Raw genomic sequence first — 19,986 nt, forward strand, 5'->3', positions numbered from 1 at the left:
CCATTTATCATTTATTATTTATCATTTCTAATATTGTCATTAATATTATCCATCCATCCATTTTCTGCCGCTTGTCCCGTTCGGGGTCATGGGTGGGTGCTGGTGCTTATCTGGGCTGCATTTGGGCGGAAGGCAGGGCACTCCCTGGACAAGTCGCTACCTCATTGCAGGGCCAAGGCACATGCACTAACCCTTGTTCCGCCGTGCTGCCCGTCATTATTATTATTCTTACTAATATTGTCATTATTAATACTAATATTGTCTTTATTATCATCACTAATATTGTCATTATTATCACTAATATTGTCATTATTATTACTGATATTGTCATTATTAATACTAATATTATCTTTATCATTATTACCACTAATATTGTTATTATTATCACTAATATTGTCATTATTAATACTAATATTATCATTAATAATACTTATATTGTTATTGTTACTAATATTGGGATAATTAATACTAATATTCCCGTTATTAATACGAATATTTTCATTAATATTATTACTAATATTGTCATTATTAAAACTAATATTGTCCTTATTATTACTAATATTGTCATTATTAATACTAATATGAGATTTATTATTATTATCAATAATATTGTTATTAGTATCACTAATATTGTCATAATTACTAATATTATCATTGTTAATACTTATACTGCTATTGTTATATTGGGATAATTATTACTAATATTGACATTATTATTATTACTAATATTGTAATTTATATTACTACTAATATTGTCATTTTTAAAACTAATATTGTCATTATCACTAATATTGTCATCAATACTAATATTATCTTTATTATCATTACCACTAATATTATTATCACTAATATTGTCATTATTATTATTAATATTATTGTTATTGTTATTAATATTTAAATAATAATACTAATATTGTATTTAAAATACTGATATTGTCATTAATATCATTACTAATATTGTCATTATTAAAACCAATATTATCTTTCATTAATATTATTATCACTAATATTGTCATTATTATTACTAATATTATCATTAATAATACTTATATTTTTATTGTTACTAATATTGGGATAATTAATACTAATCTTGACATTCTTATTACTAATATTGTCATTAATATTATTACTAATATGGTCATTATTAAAACTAATATTGTCATTATTAATACTAATATTGTCTTTATTATCATCACTAATATTGTCATTATTACTGATATTGTCATTATTAATACTAATATTATCTTTATTTATATTACCACTAATATTGTTATTATTTTCACTAATATTGTCATTATTAATACTAATATTATCATTAATAATACAAATATTGTTATTGTTACTAATATTGGGATAATTAATACTAATATTCCCATTATTAATACGAATATTTTCATTAATATTATCACTAATATTGTCATTATTGAAACTAATATTGTCATTATTAATACTAATATGAGATTTACTATTATTATCAATAATATTGTTATTAGTATCACTAATATTGTCATAATTATTAATATCATCATTGTTAATATTGCTATTGTTATATTGGGATAATTATTACTAATATTGACATTATTATTATTACTAATATTGTAATTTATATTATTACTAATATTGTCATTATTAAAACTAATATTGTCAATATTATGACTAATATTGTCATTATTATCACTAATATTGTCATTAATACTAATATTATCTTTATTATTATTACCACTAATATTATTACTATCACTAATATTGTCATTATTATTATTAATATTATCATTCATATTATTGTTATTAATATTGAAATAATAATACTAATATTGTATTTAAAATACTGATATTGTCATTAATATCATTACTAATATTGTCATTATTAAAACCAATATTATCTTTTATTATTATCACTAATATTTTCATTATTATTACTAATATTATCATTAATAATACTGATATTTTTATTGTTACTAATATTGGGATAATTAATACTAATATTGACATTCTTATTGCTAATATTGTCATTAATATTATTACTAATATGGTCATTATTAAAACTAATATTGTCATTATTATGGGCAGTAGTTTGTATGTCGATACATGGTGCATCAAATGTGTTATCGGCCCCGTGGTTTCCTGTCCCGCCACAGGTGGACCCCAAGGACTACATGCTGACGGGCCTGAAGGACGTGACGGCCGGCCGTCTCCCCGGGAAACTGAACGGTCAGCAGTTTGTGATCCAGGAGTGCGAGAACTGCGACATCTTCGTGCTGGACCACTCGGCGGCGGTCACGGTGGACGACTGCGTCAACTGCCGCCTGGTGCTGGGCCCCGTCAAAGGCAGCGTCTTCTTCCGGGACTGCAAGGACATCAAGTGCGTGGTGGCGTGCCAGCAGTTCCGCACGCGCGACTGCAAGAAGATGGAGGTGTTCCTCTGCTGCGCCACGCAGCCCATCATCGAGTCCAGCACCGGCGTGCGGCTGGCCTGCTTCCAGTACTACTACCCTCAGCTGGCCGCCCACTTCAAGGACGCCGGTCTCAGCGTCTTCAACAACAACTGGAGCAACGTCCACGACTTCACGCCCGTCGCCGGCGAGACCAACTGGAGCCTGCTGCCGGAGAGCACCGCCGTGCTGGAGTCGGTGCCGGCCCCGGACTCGGGCTCGGAGTTTAAGTCCGTCCGGATCCTGGCGGACGCGGCGCACAGCATCGTGCCTCTGACCCGGGGCGCACGGCGCAAGGACAGCCAGGAGTCCTGCCTGTTTGTGTTCTTCGCCGGAGACTACGCCACCGCCAACGCTCGCAAGATGATTGACCTGGTGAGTTTTTTTCTACTTCTTGTTTGACTTCGTCTAGTACGGTGTTGACAACACAAAATATAATGAAATAATATCAATACACATGGCGGTAGGCACGATCGATATCAATAACGGGTGTCATCAATGAAGCGGGGGTATGGAAGCAAGGTCGGTTGCACGAACAAAGGCACGCGCTCTCTGGTAACCGAGCAAAACAGGAAGTGAGCACTGATAAGTGGGAGTGACACGCTAACAGCCAATCAGGTGACAGTATCAACCATCGAGTTTGCTTGATTCTTTGCATGGAGTGAGAAGAGAAAGTCAAAATGAAGAAATTGTGGATAAAAAAGGAAAAGTCTCTTGGCTTTTTAAAAAAAAGGGACTGTAGTCAGACCAAGGTGGTCTGTAAATGATGCAAGGCAAGAGTGCTAACACCACACAACTTTAGCTCACCCTTAAGAGCGCAGCTGTAACTTCCTGCCACTAAACCTGCAGAAAATAGTTCTCAAGTTTCTTTATGTTTACATGTATTGCTAACCTCAATTCTGACCTTCCACTGGTATTGCACCTACCCTTTATCTCTAAAATCCTCCAAAAAAAATAGTTGCACAGTAGCTAAATGAATACTTAACGCCTGACAGTCGTTGTGAACCCTTTCAGTCGGGTTTTATATACGCACTCTGCACTATTTTTCTTACACTTTATGAAGCATTTCTTCAATCAATCAATCAATGTTTATTTATATAGCCCCAAATCACAAATGTCTCAAAGGACTGCACAAATCATTACGACAACAACATCCTCGGAAGAACCCACAAAAGGGCAAGGAAAACTCACACCCAGTGGGCAGGGAGAATTCACATCCAGTGGGACGCCAGTGACAATGCTGACTATGAGAAACCTTGGAGAGGACCTCAGATGTGGGCAACCCCCCCCCTCTAGGGAAACGAAAGCAATGGATGTCGAGCGGGTCTAACATGATACTGTGAAAGTTCAATCCATAGTGGCTCCAACACAGCCGCGAGAGTTCAGTTCAAGCGGATCCAAGACAGCAGCGAGAGTCCCGTCCACAGGAAACCATCTCAAGCGGATCAGCAGCGTAGAGATGTCCCCAACCGATACAGGCGAGCGGTTCATCCTGGGTCTCGACTCTGGACAGCCAGTACTTCATCCATGGTCATCGGACCGGACCCCCTCCACAAGGGAGGTGGGGACATAGGAGAATGAAAAGAAGCGGCAGATCAACTTCTTAAATATTCCTTATTTTTAAGATGTTATTGTTAAGTCTTCAATGTGATTTGTTGACATTTTGTGAGTGTTTTCCATGCTTGTGTTGACATTTCCTGTCTGCCTTGATAGCTGAGGGATTACAATCACAGGAAGTTACATTTCCAATACTTTTATTAGAGATGTGAGTCTTCAGTCACCGAACGAGTCGATCCGATTCCTTAGTTGACAGTGCGATTCAGAATCAATTCAACGCTATTCTCGCCATGTATTATTTGGTATAATAATTATAATAAAACTTTTTCAAAACAGGTTACAGGTTAGAAAAGCTCATTCTGGTTGCATTGGTATGGGCAAAAAAAAAACACTTAAAAATGTATTCTTTTGAAAAAAAATTGGTATGTAAATATATTTTTTTTAATTATGAATTAATGATGAATAAGAATGGCGATTCAGATGTGCACCCCTAACATTTTAATTTTCTCCTGGTCCTTATTTTCCATAGGTCATAAAAATATCAACAATTATCGACAAACAGTTTTTCAAGTCCTATAATGTTGACATTTAAATACAGTTTTTTACGATTGAATAAATACAATTTTGATTGTTTTGTTTTGTTTAGCAAAACCCAACACACGAATAGCACAACCACATAGCCAATTAGCAAAACACCTTAACTCCTTTGCAAAAATGAACCACTCTTGTAAAAACTATTCACTAACTTATCCAAACCATATTTTTTTATCATATGAAATACACACGTTGCATATGACTTAACTCTGTTTGCACCATTTATACTCTGCTGTCGAAAACCTTATACACTTTCGGCTAATTCTGCTTCCAAGTGCATAAAGTAGGATGGGTGAAGCACACGGTGAATTTGCAAAACATGGCTCGGATTTGCACAACTGGAAACACAATGTCTGCTCACACTTTTTGCAAAAGAATACACACAGTGATCACTTGTATGCATTACTGTAGACACCACACAGGACCCAAGACTAATGCTGTTGACAATGTTATTTTTTTCTTTCCATATAATCAAGCCAACATGGCGAAAAAAAAAAAAAAATCCCAGTTTTCATGAACATAACATTTTATCCTGTACAAAAAAAGAACCCCCCCAAAAAGGAAAACGCAGAACATAAATTGCTACTGTTGGTCTCTTCTCCGAGCTGGATCTGGCCAGAGAATTTCGTCCACATCACAGGCGATATCCTCATTTGCTGTGGCCTCAATCTGGTCATAGGCCTCCTCCATGGCCTGAATGAGGGCTACCCGAGCCAGGGGGTGCGGATCGTAAACCTTCCACCGCCATGCCGCGAAAAAGTCTTCAATTGGGTTAAGAAATGGAGAATATGGTGGCAGGAAAAGGACTGTGGAATGTGGGTGCTGCGTAAACCAGTTCTGAACCAGAGTAGAGCGGTGGAATGAAACATTGTCCCAGGTGACAATGTATTGGATCTGCATGTTATTAATGATTGTGAGCTTGTATACTCTGTCCAAAAATGTAAACATGTGAGGTGTTTTATACAGACCCATGTTGGCATGGCGGTGGAGGACCCCATTCTGGGTGATTGCCGCGCAAAGGGGGATGTTACCCCCACGTTGCCCCGGGACACTAATAATTGCCCTCTGGCCAATTACATTTCTTCCCCTCCTTCTGACCTTTGAGAGGTTGAACCCTGCCTCGTCTATGTAGATCAGGGGTGCCCACACTTTTTCTGCAGGCGAGCTACTTTTCAATTGACCAACTCGAGGGGATCTACCTCATTTATATATATCATTTATATTTATTTATTTATGAAAGAGACATTTTTGTAAACAAGTTAAATGTGTTTAATGATAATACAAGCATGTGTAACACATATAGATGTTTTTCTTTCACAAAGACAAGAATATAAGTTGGTGTATTACCTGATTCTGATGACTTGCATGGATTGGAATCAGACAGTAATGATGATAACGCCCACATTTTCAAATGGAGGAGAAAAAAAGTTGTCCTTTCTGTACAATACCACATGAAAGTGGTTGGTTTTTGGCATCTAATTCATCCAGCTTCCATACACTTTACAAGAAAAACATTGGCGGCAAATTCCGTAGCTTGCTTGATTGACATTCACGGTACCGGAGGGTCTTGTGGGATGACGCTGGCTGCTGCCAGTTCATTATTATGAAAAAATGACAGAGAGGAAGGCGAGAAACACTTTTTATTTCAACAGGCTTTCGCGCCGTCCCTTCCGTCAAAACTCTGCACATTTCCTATCTTCACAATAAAAGCCCTGCTTCATGCTGCCTGCGCTAACAAAATAAGAGTCTCGGAAAGCTGGCGTGCACAAGTGATGTGCACGCCAGCTTTCTGAGGGATCGCTTGTGCACGCCAGTTTTCCGAGACTCTGTATTTAGTTAGCGCAGGCAGCATGAAGCAGGGCTTTTATTGTGAAGATAGGAAATGTGCAGTCGGCCTTTAGAGTTTTGACGGAAGGTACGGCGCGAGAGTCTGTTGAAATAAAAAGTGTTTCTCGCCTTCCTCTCGGTCATATTTTCATAATAATGATCTTGCAGCAGCCAGCGTCATCTCACAAGACCCTCCGGTACCGTGAATGTCATTTAAGTGACGTCTTGGTGAAGATTGATGATCACTAATTTTTAGGTCTATTTTTTTTGAAAGCCTGGCTGGAGATCGACTGACACACCCCCCGCGGTCGACTGGTAGCTCGCGATCGACGTAATGGGCACCCCTGATGTAGATGAACTCATGCCGAAATGGCCTCAGCATCCATTTGTAAAACTCTCTAAAATACAGTGCAAGAGAAGATTGTGTAGTTCAGCATAGATTTAGTGTACAGTACATTTACATGTAGAAAAAGGTTATGTGTGCAGTATGCAACATCAGAGTGCTAAAGTGAACAATACATACCTCCACATAGTCCACCAAACTTTTGATTTTTGTGTTTATTCAATCGTAAAAAAAATTAATATTCCAGTACATATAAACATGTTTTAACATTAGTAATTAAAAAAAAAAATTACAAAGTTTATTTATGGCTGTTAAAGTTACAGTAAAGCTTTACATTAATTATGCATAAACTAGTGCTGTCAAACAATAAAAAAAAAAAATCTGATTAATAAAACTTTTGCATTGTAATGAATCACAGTAAATGACATGTATGCATACTAGGTGTTGTTTATAAAGAAATCAATCAGTGAATACACCTTTATGCTCACCTATGTATCACAACACACCCGTCATCTGCAGTGAAGTGTGTGTGTGTGTGTGTGTGTGTGTGTGCGTGTGCGTGTGCGTGTGCGTGTGCGTGTGCGTGTGCGTGCGCGTGCGTGTGTGCGCGTGCGTGCGTGCGTATATGTATGTATATATATGTGTATTTATGTATATATATATATGTGTATGTATGTATATACATATGTATATATGTATGTATGTGTATGTATCTATGTATGTATGTATATGTATGTATGTACAGTGTTTCCCACAGGTCAGGCATCTATTTGTGGTGGTGTGGTCGGGCGGCAAGGGGGGGTGGCTTTGGCGGCGGCGGCGATGACCAAGGAGAACGCGGAGTTGGAATATAATAACAACACTTTATGTACATATTTATATACATATTTATATAATATATAACTACAAGCTCCATTCACAGACAGAGTCCCATTGCTTTTATGAGTGGTCGAGCGAGTCAAAAGCCGGAAAAAAAAATAAAAATCCTTTTTTATCACTTGTCCTTAATAATGTAGACAAAATAATAGGTGCATAAATCACACAATATGTTACTGCATATGTCAGCAGACTAATTAGGAGCCTTTGTTTGTTTACTTACTACTAAAAGACAAGTTGTCTAGTATGTTTACTATTTTATTTAAGGACTTAACTGCAATAATAAACATGTGTTTAATGTACCCAAAGATTTTTTTGTTAAAATAAAGCCAATAATGACATATTTTGTGGTCCCCTTTATATAGAAAAGTATCGAAATCATTTTAGTACCGGTACCAAAATATTGGTATCCTTACAGCACTCTTTTATACATATATACATACATATACATATATATATATATATGTATGTATGTATGTATGTGTATGTATGTATGTAACAATCAAGTATAAAAAACAGGGAAAACTATCAGATCTTCATAATACAGTAAAGTACTCATTCAGTACAGTAAGTGTACTTCTTACATGGTGTATAAAGATTCCGGGCATGTTTGTGTTGCTGCCAAAACTTGCACCACTCATCACCACCAAGATCATTACAAATACCTTCTGCATTGTGTGTGTGTGTGTGTGTGTGTGTGTGTAAGTAAGCGTGTGTAAGTGTTTGTGTGTGTGCAAGTGTGTGTCTGTGCATGTGCAAATGTGTGCAAGTGTGTGTGTGTGTGTCTGTGCACGTGCAAGTGTGTGTAAAAGAGTGTAAGTGTGTGTCTGCACGTGCAAGTTTGTGTAAGTGTGTGTCTGTGCACATGCGTGTGTCTGTGCACGTGTAAGTGTGTGTCTGTGTGTGTGCAAGCGTGTATAAGTGTGTGTCTGTGCACATGTGTGTGTAAGTGTGTGTCTGTGCATGTGCAGGAGTGGGAAAGTGTGTCTGTGCACATGTAAGTGTGTGTGTTTGTGTAAGTGTGTGTCTGTGCACGTGCAAGTGTGTGTCAGTGCACATGTAAGTGTGTGCAAGTAAGTGTAAGTGTGTGTCTGTGCATGTGCAAGTGTGTGTCTGTGTGGCTTTGCATGTGTATGTGTGTGTCTGTGCACGTGTAAGTGTGTGTCTGTCCACATGTGTGTGTGAGTGCGTGTAAGTGTGTGTCTGCGCATGTGCAAATGCGTGTGTAAGTGTGTGTCTGGGCACATTTAAATGTGCGAAAGTGTGTGTAAGTGTGTGCAAGTGAGTGTAAGTGTGTGTCTGTGCATGTGCAAGTGTGTGTCTGTGTGGCTGTGCATGTGTACGTGTGTGTCTGTGCACGTGAAAGTGTGTGTCTGTCCACATGTAAGTGTGTGTGAGTGGGTGTCTGTGCACGTGCAAGTTTGTGTAAGTGTTTGTGCATGTGTTTGTAAGTGTGTGTGTGCAAGTGAATGTAAGTGTGTCTGTGCATGTGCAAGTGTGTGTCAGTGTGTGTCTGCTTCAATCAATCAATCAATCAATCAATGTTTATTTATATAGCCCCAAATCACAAATGTCTCAAAGGACTGCACAAATCATTACGACTACAACATCCTCGGAAGAACCCTTTATGTGTATGCCTGTGCACGTGTAAGTGTGTGTCTGTGCATGTGTATGTTTGTGTCTGTGCACATGTAAGTGTGTCTGCAAGTGTGTGTAAGTGTGTCTGTGCACATGTAAGTGTGTGTCTGTGCACATGTGTGTGTCTGTGCATGTGTAAGCGTGTGTCTGTGCACATGTAAGTGTGTGTCTGTGCATGTGTAAGCGTGTGTCTGTGCACGTGTAAGCGTGTGTCTGTGCATGTGTAAGCGTGTGTCTGTGCACGTGTAAGCGTGTGTCTGTGCATGTGTAAGCGTGTGTCTGTGCACATGTAAGTGTGTGTCTGTGCATGTGTAAGCGTGTGTCTGTGCATGTGTAAGCGTGTGTCTGTGCACATGTAAGTGTGTGTCTGTGCATGTGTAAGTGTGTGTCTGTGCATGTGTAAGCGTGTGTCTGTGCACATGTAAGTGTGTGTCTGTGCACATGTGTGTGTCTGTGCATGTGTAAGCGTGTGTCTGTGCACATGTAAGTGTGTGTCTGTGCATGTGTATGTGTGTGTCTGTGCACGTGTAAGCGTGTGTCTGTGCATGTGTAAGCGTGTGTCTGTGCACATGTAAGTGTGTGTCTGTGCATGTGTAAGCGTGTGTCTGTGCATGTGTAAGTGTGTGTCTGTGCATGTGTAAGCGTGTGTCTGTGCATGTGTAAGCGTGTGTCTGTGCACATGTAAGTGTGTGTCTGTGCATGTGTAAGTGTGTGTCTGTGCATGTGTAAGTGTGTGTCTGCGCATGTGTAAGCGTGTGTCTGTGCATCTGCAAGTGTGTGTATGTGCATGTGTATGTGTGTGTCTGTGCATGTGTAAGCGTGTGTCTGTGCATGTGTAAGCGTGTGTCTGTGCACATGTAAGCGTGTGTCTGTGCATGTGTAAGTGTGTGTCTGTGCATGTGTAAGTGTGTGTCTGCGCATGTGTAAGCGTGTGTCTGTGCATCTGCAAGTGTGTGTATGTGCATGTGTATGTGTGTGTCTGTGCATGTGTATGTGTGTGCCTGTGCACATATATGTGTGTGTCTGTACACATGTGTGTGTCTGCAAGTGTGTGTCTGTGCATGTGCAAGTGTGTGTCTGTGTGTCTGTGCATGTGTATGTGTGTGTCTGTGCACGTGTAAGTGTGTGTCTGTCCACATGTAAGTGTGTGTGAGTGTGTGTCTGTGCACGTGTAAGTGTGTGTCTGTGCATGTGTGTGTAAGTGTGTGTGTGCAAGTGAATGTAAGTGTGTGTCTGTGAATGTGCAAGTGTGTGTCAGTGTGTGTCTGCTTGTTTATGTGTATGCCTGTGCACGTGTAAGTGTGTGTCTGTGCATGTGTATGTTTGTGTCCGTGCACATGTAAGTGTGTGTCTGCAAGTGTGTGTAAGTGTGTCTGTGCACATGTAAGTGTGTGTCTGTGCACGTGTAAGTGTGCGTCTGTGCATCTGCAAGTGTGTGTCTGTGCATCTGCAAGTGTGTGTCTGTGCATGTGTATGTCTGTGTCTGTGCATGTGTATGTGTGTGCCTGTGCATGTGTAAGTTTGTGTCTGTGCACATGTAAGCGTGCAAGTGTGTGTCTGTGCATGTGTATGTGTGTGCCTGTGCACGTGTAAGTTTGTGTCTGTGCACATGTAAGCGTGCAAGTGTGTGTCTGTGCATGTGTATGTCTGTGTCTGTGCATGTGTATGTGTGTGCCTGTGCACGTGTAAGTTTGTGTCTGTGCACATGTAAGTGTGTGCCTGTGCACGTGTAAGTTTGTGTCTGTGCACATGTAAGCGTGCAAGTGTGTGTCTGTGCATGTGTATGTGTGTATCTGTGCATGTGTATGTGTGTGCCTGTGTAAGTTTGTGTCTGTGCACATGTAAGCGTGCAAGTGTGTGTCTGTGCATGTGTATGTCTGTGCATGTGTATGTGTGTGCCTGTGCACGTGTAAGTTTGTGTCTGTGCACATGTAAGCGTGCAAGTGTGTGTCTGTGCATGTGTATGTGTGTGTCTGTGCATGTGTATGTGTGTGCCTGTGCACGTGTAAGTTTGTGTCTGTGCACATGTAAGCGTGCAAGTGTGTGTCTGTGCATGTGTATGTGTGTGTTTGTGCACGTGTAAGTGTGTGTCTGTCCACATGTGTGTGTGTGTGTGTCTGTGCACGTGCAAGTTTGTGTAAGTGTGTGTCTGTGCACGTGCACGTGTGTCTAAGTGTGTGTGTGCAAGTGAATGTAAATGTGTGTCTGTGCATGTGCAAGTGTGTGTCAGTGTGTGTCTGCTTGTTTATGTGTATGCCTTTGCACGTGTAAGTGTGTGTCTGTGCATGTGTATTTTTGTGTCCGTGCACATGTAAGTGTGTGTCTGCAAGTGTGTGTAAGTGTGTCTGTGCACATGTAAGCGTGTGTCTGTGCACATGTAAGCGTGTGTCTGTGCACATGTAAGCGTGTGTCTGTGCATGTGTAAGCGTGTGTCTGTGCATCTGCAAGTGTGTGTCTGTGCATCTGCAAGTGTGTGTCTGTGCATCTGCAAGTGTGTGTCTGTGCATCTGCAAGTGTGTGTCTGTGCATCTGCAAGTGTGTGTCTGTGCATGTGCAAGTGTGTGTCTGTGCATGTGTATGAGTGTGTCTGTGCACGTGTATGTGTGTGCCTGTGCACGTGTAAGTGTGTGTCTGTGCACATGTAAGTGTGTGTCTGCAAGTGTGTGTCTGTGCATCTGCAAGTGTGTGTGGTGTGTGTGTGTGTGTGTGTGTTTTGGCAATGCTGACTTAATGGGGACATCGCTCTGTTTACACAGTCACCTACAGGGGACCTCTGACGGTATGGGGACAAAAAAGAGGCTCCTAAAGGGAAACCTTTTTAAATGATAGTCAGATCCATTCTGAAGATGCCGAAGTGATTTTTAAGCTTTGGCCCATAAAAAATGTTTACTGGTTAGTTTGAGTGTGAGATGAGACATTTGCACAGCAGCCCCCTCATCGGTTTGTAGCTGGTACTGCACTCGCTGCTTTTTTTTTAAATGGTCCTCAGTAGTCATGTACAAATTTGTGTGGATTATGCAAAATTATTTAAATTTGGTTCCCAAGAACCATATTAACTATTTCCCCCCAGGGTCCCCAGTATGTATGAGCTAACTGGGCAGTGGACGTTTGACCTACTTTTTTTATGCCTCCACAACCTGTAGAAAGGCTGGTCCCCATAAGTCATGAACAACAACTTGGTCTCCGTTCCAAATGATAACCTGTGTGTGTATGTGTAAGAGTGTGTCTGTGCACTGGTAGGTGTGTGTGTAAGTGACTGTTTTGACGTGGAACTGAACAGGGTGCTTGCCCACAGGCCACTGCTGAAGGTTTCGTGCTGGTCCAGACTAAGGAAGTGTCGATGCGGCCTGAAGACGTGAAGCGGGTGTTCCAGAAGCAGGCGGAGGAGCTGGTGCAGTGGACCAGCTCAGGTGTGACTCTTGTTGACATCATGGAAGTATTCACACTACTTACACATTGTATTACAGCCTCACTCCAAAATGGAATATATTCATGTTGGTCCTCAAAATTCTCCACACAATACCCCATAATGACAATATGAAGAAGTTGTTTGGGAATTTCTTTTTGAAAATGTACTAAGAATAAAACATGACATGTAGACTTTTGCTCGATACTTAGTTGATGCAGCATTGGCAGCAATTCCACCTGGAGTCTTTTTGAACACGATGCCACAACCTTGGCACACCTACCTTTTGGACACCTTCAACCATTCCTCTTTGCAGCACCTCTCAGGTTGGATGGGAAGCGTTCCAGCATGTCTCCTGTACATTGCGGCATTCACCTTTCCCTCTATCCTGACTAGTCTCCCAGTTCTTAAAAAAAAAGCATCCCCACATCATGATGCTGCCACCGCCGTGCTTCCCTGTACTGGGCTGGTTTCCTCCAAACATGACTTCAACCTCGGTCTCGTCAGACCAGACAATTTAGTTCCTCATGGTCTGAGAGTCTTTCAGATGCATCCTGGGAAACTTTTGACTCAGAAATGGCATCCGTTTGTGACCATGGTCTTGGTCACCTCTCCTTCTCCCCTGATCACTCAGTTCAGACCGACGAATCCCGGTGGCTCCAAAGTTCTTCCACTCACGGATAAGGGAGACCACTGTGTTCATTGGGAGGACCATCCAGTCTTGGGCGTCCTTGGACTTCAGTCTTGGTCTGTGCCCTGCCATGCACTGTGGAGTGTGGGACTTTAGCCACAAGTGACGCTGTAGGAACAACATGTTGGCAAAACATTTTAAAATAACTTTTTCACATTGTCATGATGGGGTATTGTGTGTAGAATTTTGAGGACAAAACAATGTATTGTAAGGCTGTAAGTTGAGAAAATGCACGTGTGGATGTTTCCCTCCAAAATAAGAGCGTTCCGTGTCGTCCTCACAAGGTCCGGTCATCGCCATGGAGATGAACGGTGAGGGCGTGGTGGAGGCCTGCAAGAAGCTGGCCAGCGAGGTCTTCAGCGGGACCAAGGTGAGCCAGCCCGTCTCTCTCCTACAAGACTTTGGACTCTCCTGTTTTTTCTTTGTCCCCCCCGTCAGGTTTTTGTGTCGGAGGACAAGCACTCGTCTTGTCAGGACGTGGACAGCTTCTTCAACTTTGCTGACATGCAGATGGGCTTGTGAGTCCTGGTCCTGGTCCTGCTTGTAGTTCTTGATGCTGCTGCTTTGACCTTTGACCGCTGAGGTCCACGGGTGTGACTCGGTGGTCCCTGCTGGAGGACTTTCATGCCCAACTTGCTGTGGATATTTATTCTGTGTTTGCTTGCGTCAAGTCTGCATTTTGCTCAAAGGCTGCGGGCAGGCCTGCTGGGTTCTAAGAACTCTGTGCTGGTGCCAGTCCCTGGTCTAGTGCCATGGTCCCAATCATCCATCAAGACCCAGCGGGCAAGTTCATTCTGGTGCCGTTCGCTTTACTCCGACTCAATGTGAACCTTACCTTAAAATGACTCAATAGTGATATGATTCAATATATGATTCAATTTATGATATGATTCAATATATGATTCAATATATATGATTCAATTTATTTGATTCAATATATAACTCAATATGTGATATGATTCAATATGACTCAATTTAGGATTTGATTCAATATATGACTCAATTATATGATTCAAAAAATGACTCAATTTATTATATGATTCAATATATGACTTAATTTATGATTTGATTCAATATATGACTCAATTATATGATTCAAAAAATGACTCAATTTTGATATGATTCAATATATGACTCAATTTATGATACGATTCAATATGTATGACTCAATGTGTTATATGATTCAATATGACTCACTTTATATGACTCAATTTATGATTTGATTCAATATATGACTCAATTACGATTATAATTAAATATACAACTCAATTAATATGATTCAATATATGATTCAATTTATATGATTCATTATATGACCCAATTTATATGATTAAATTTTTATGATTCAATATATGACTTAATTTATGATTTGATTCAATATATGACTCAATTATATGATTCAAAAAATGACTCAATTTTGATATGATTCAATATATGACTCAATTTATATGATTCAATATATGACTCAATTTAGGATACGATTCAATATGTATGACTCAATGTGTTATATGATTCAATATGACTCACTTTATGATATGACTCAATTTAGGATTTGATTCAATATATGACTCAATTACGATTATGATTCAATATATGACTAAATTTATGATATGATTAAATATATAACTCAATTTATATGATTCAATATATGATTCAATTTATACGATTCATTATGTGACCCAATTTATATGATTACATTTTTATGATTCAATATATGACTCAATTTTATGATAAGATTCAATATATATGACTCAATATGTGATATGATTCAATATATGACTATGAAATGATTCAATATATGACTCAATTCATAGGATTCAAAATATGACTCAATTTATGATATGATTCAATATATGAGTCAATTCATGATATGACTCAGTAGGGGAGTGAATCTTTGGGCGCTGAACGTGTGATCCGATTCCGATTCTTGTGGTGGAAACTCGATTCAGAATCGATTCTCAATTCAAACTGATTCTCGATTCAAATCGATTCTCCACTTATACGGTTCTCCATCCAAATTGATTCTAGATTGAAACAAATTCTCCATTCAAAAGGATTATCGATTCAAATTGATTCTCAATTCAAATCCATTCTTGATTCAAACCGGATCTTGATTCAAACCACTTCTCACAATGTATTATTTGCTATTTTAATGTTCATGAAACCTTTTCAAAACAGGTTTAAAGAGGTCCCTTTGGCCTAAAAACGTGGACTTAAAACATGTTCACATTTTTTTACATTTTAAATAGATTTTAAAAAAATTATAAATCGATTTATTTTCATTTTCTTTAGCATTCATTTTGGTTTGGAATATGTGAGTTACAACATGTAATATGTCGCAAAAGTTCTTTGAAAATATATTTTAAAAACTTTTGGTGAAATTTAAAATGGCAAATAAAACAAAATATGAAAACAACTTACATATTTGAGCCAGCAGTGGACATTTCAGTTTGGGATACTTGAGTTTCATAGCATAAAAAGTCACAAATGTCCTTTTAAAGTATATTTTAGAAGTTGTTGGTGAAATCTTAGATTGTAAATATAACCAAATATTAAAATGACCTACACAATCATCCAAAGATATGACATTTTGGTTTATAATATTTGATTTACGTCACATAAAAACTCACAAAAGTTCTTTAAAAGTATATTTTGGAAGCTTTCGGTGAAATCTGATATGGTAAATATTGTGTAATATAAAAATAACTCATGTATTCAACCCAACATACGACATTTTGGTCTAGAATATGTGAGTTACATCATGTAATATGTCACACAAGTTCTCTAAAAGTACATTTTAGAAGCTTTAGTGAAATCTAAGATGGTAAAAATAACTTACAAACCCCGTTTCCATATGAGTTGGGAAATTGTGTTAGATGTAAAAACAAATGGAATACAATGATTTGCAAATCATTTTCAAACCATATGCAGTTGAATGCACTACAAAGACAACATATTTGATGTTCAATTTTTTTTTGCAAATAATAATTAACTTAGAATTTCATGGCTGCAACACGTGCTAAAGTAGTTGGGAAAGGGCATGTTCACCACTGTGTTACATCACCTTTTCTTTTAACAACACTCAATAAACCTTTGGGAACTGAGGAAACTAATTGTTGAAGCTTTGAAAGTGGAATTCTTTCCCATTCTTGCTTGATGTACAGTTTAAGTTGTTCAACAGTCCGGGGTCTTGTTGTCGTATTTTACGCTTCATAATGTGCCACACATTTTCCATGGGAGACATGTCTGGACTGCAGGCGGGCAAGGAAAGTACCCGCACTCTCTTACTACGAAGCCACGCTGTTGTAACACGTAGCTTGGCATTGTCTTGCTGAAATAAGCAGGGGCGTCCATGATAACGTTGCTTGGATGACAACATATGTTGCTCCAAAACCTGTATGGACCTTTCAGCAATAATGGTGCCTTCACAGATGTGTAAGTTACCCATGCCCTGGGCTCTAATACACCCCCATACCATCACAGATGCTGGCTATTCAACTTTGCACCTATAACAATCCGGATGGTTATTTTCGTCTTTGTTCCGGAGGACACCACGTCCACAGTTTCCAAATATAATTTGAAATGTGGACTCGTCAGACCACAGAACACTTTTCCACTTTGCGTCAGTCCATCTTAGATGAGCTCGGGCCCAGTGAAGCCGGCGGCGTTCCTGGGTGTTGTTGATAAATGGCGTTCGCTTTGCATAGTAGAGTTTTAACTTGCACTTACAGATGTAGCGACCAACTGTAGTTACTGACAGTGGTTTTATGAAGTGTTCCTGAGCCCATGTGGTGATATCCTTTACAATCTGATGTCGATTTTTGATGCAGTAATATCATCGCTTACGTGCAGTGATTTCTCCAGATTCTCTGAACCTTTTGATGATTTTACGGACCGTAGATGGTAAAATCCCTAAATTCCTTGCAATAGCTCGTTGAGAAATGTTGTTCTAAAACTGTTCGACAATTTGCTTACAAAGTGGTGACCCTCGCCCCATCTTTGTTTGTGAATTACTTAGCATTTCATGGAAGCTGCTTTTATACCCAATCATGGCACCCAGCTGTTCCCAATTAGCCTGCACACATGTGGGATGTTCCAAATAAGTGTTTGATGAGCATTTTTCAACTTAATATTTTTTGCCACCTTTCCCAACTTCTTTGTCACGTGTTGCTTGCATCAAATTCTAAAGTTAATGATTATTTGAAAAAAAAAAAATGTTTATCAGTTTGAACATCAAATATGTTGTCTTTGTAGCATATTCAACTGAATATGGGTTGAAAATGATTTGCATATAATTGTATTTTGTTTATATTTACATCTAACACAATTTCCCAACTCATGTGGAAATGGGGTGTGTAATATAACAATCATTTACATATTTAACCCAGCGGACCACATTTTGGTTTATAATATTTGAGTTCCATCGCGTAAAAAGTCACAAAAGTTATTTAAAAGTATTTTTTAAAAGCTTTTGGTAAAATCTAAGATGCCAAATATAACACAATGTAAAAATAACCTACACAGTCAACCCAGCAGACAACATTTTGGTTTTGGATATTTGAGTTAGAAGATGTAATAAGTCACAAAAGTACTTTAAAAGTATTTATGACACACTTTTGATGAAATCCCAAATAGAAAAAATAACAAAAAATGAAAATATCTTCCATATTTAATCCAGCAGACGACACATTTTGGTCTAGAATGTAGAAAGAAAATGTCACGTGACAGCTGTCCAATCAGGTGACATCTTAAGGTAATCGCGTTCCTGGGTCACATGACCAGATTGGCGGTGTACGCCGACGGCACCAAAATGTCGGAACATCAATTCCACTTCAAAGTCACTCTGTGAAACCTCAGGCTGAGAAGACGACTGATGGGGAAAACTTTGTCCAAAAGGGCCGAATGTGACTGATGCACCTTTGCTGTTTGTTCTAGAAACACAATCACAGACGTCATGTGATAAGACTTTTTTTTTAATCGTTGAATGTTTTTGTATAGCGCCACCTATTGATGTGCAATTTGTAGTAAACGTTTACTCTTTCTTGTCCTTTCTTGTGTGTTATTGAGGACTAAATATGCATGTGGACGTTGGTGAAGCACACTGCCTGATAACTCGGGCTTTTAGCTCGGTGGATGGCACGCTTGACTCTCGCCAGGACGGCCCAGGTTCGAGGAGAGCAGGGCATTTTTAGCTAATATGTCGTCCTTCAGGCTTGGAGCAAACGAGGTGCGGGTTAAAAAAAAAAAGAGCGACACAAGACGGACGGGCGATGATAAGTGGCGAAAGAAGCTAGGATGTTCTTGGAGCCAAACTTGGATCTCTCGGCTCGCCGCAATATTTCAAACATGAAAGGTGAATAATTCCCATTGTGATCATAATTGTTACAAATGACACCGCGATAAATAGTTTCCTGTGTCTAAACAATTGTTATAAGTACACCTCTGCATAACATTGTCTTCTTCCTAAAGGAAAAAATATATATAGCCATACATCAACTTACAACAAATAACTATTAGCTTTGTTTTTTTTAATCTGTCACACCAAGTTATATGACTTCAAGGTGTGTGGCTGGAGGATTGGAGGAAAATAAGTACGTTTAGCGAAAAAAAGGTAGCACACTCTAATGTTAGCATGCTAACATTAGCATGCTAACAATTTACAAGTGTCACGTACCAAGTAATACGACTCTGGGTTAAACGGTTGCAAAAGTAGCTCAAAAAGTTAGCATGTTAATTTTAGCATGCTATCAGTTAGCATGTGTCTCAAACCAAGTTATTTGACTGTAAAGTGTAGAGAATGAATTGATTAGCGTGGACTTAAACAAGTTGAAAAACTTATTAGGGTGTTACCATTTAGTGGTCAATTGTACGGAATATGTACTGTACTGTGCAATCTACTAATAAAAGTTTCAATCAATCAATAAGAAACGTAAAGTTAGCTAAAAAGGTAGCATGTTCCTATTAGTATGCCAACAGGTAACATGACTCTAGGGTAAACGGTTGCAAAATTAGCTCAAAAAGGTAGCAATTTATTGCTAGCATGCTAACATTTGCATGCTAACAGTTTACAAGTGCCATGTAACGAGTTACATGACTCTGGGGTAAACGGTTGCAAAACTAGCTCGAAAAGTTAGCGTGTTAATTTTAGCATGCTATCAGTTAGCATGTGTCTCAAACCCAGTTATTTGACTGTAAGGTGTAGAGAATGAATTGATTAGCGTGGACCCCGACTTAAACGAGTTGAAAAACTTATTGGGGTGTTACCATTTAGTGGTCAATTGTACGGAATATGTACTGTACTGTGCAATCTACTAATAAAAGTTTCAATCAATAAATAAGAAACGTAAAGTTAGCTAAAAAGGTAGCATGTTCATATTAGTATGCTAGTATGCCAACAGGTAACATGACTCTAGGGTAAACGGTTGCAAAATTAGCTCAAAAAGGTAGCACTTTATTGCTAGCATGCTAACATTTGCATGCTAACAGTTTACAAGTGCCATGTAACGAGTTACATGACTGGGGTAAACAGTTGCAAAACTAGCTCAAAAAGTTAGCATGTTCATTTTAGCATGCTATCAGTTAGCATGTGTCTCAAACCAAGTTATTTGACTGTAAGGTGTAG

The 19,986-nt window shown here is 39.0% G+C and overlaps 1 protein-coding gene across 1 annotated transcript in view; it reads left to right on the forward strand.

Moving 5' to 3' along the window:
* Nucleotides 1-18,411, forward strand: part of rp2 (RP2 activator of ARL3 GTPase) — a 21,388-nt gene extending 2,977 nt beyond the window's left edge. The window contains exons 2-5 of the mRNA XM_061887917.1: nt 2,139-2,807; nt 12,563-12,677; nt 13,649-13,734; nt 13,803-18,411. Of these exons, the coding sequence (XP_061743901.1) occupies nt 2,139-2,807; nt 12,563-12,677; nt 13,649-13,734; nt 13,803-13,886 (954 nt within the window). The 3' untranslated portion in view covers nt 13,887-18,411. The remainder of the gene's footprint in view (nt 1-2,138; nt 2,808-12,562; nt 12,678-13,648; nt 13,735-13,802) is intronic.
* The last annotated feature ends 1,575 nt before the right edge of the window (nt 18,412-19,986 follow it).

This window comes from Nerophis ophidion, linkage group LG26 (assembly GCF_033978795.1).
Source record: "Nerophis ophidion isolate RoL-2023_Sa linkage group LG26, RoL_Noph_v1.0, whole genome shotgun sequence".
NCBI lineage: Eukaryota > Metazoa > Chordata > Actinopteri > Syngnathiformes > Syngnathidae > Nerophis > Nerophis ophidion.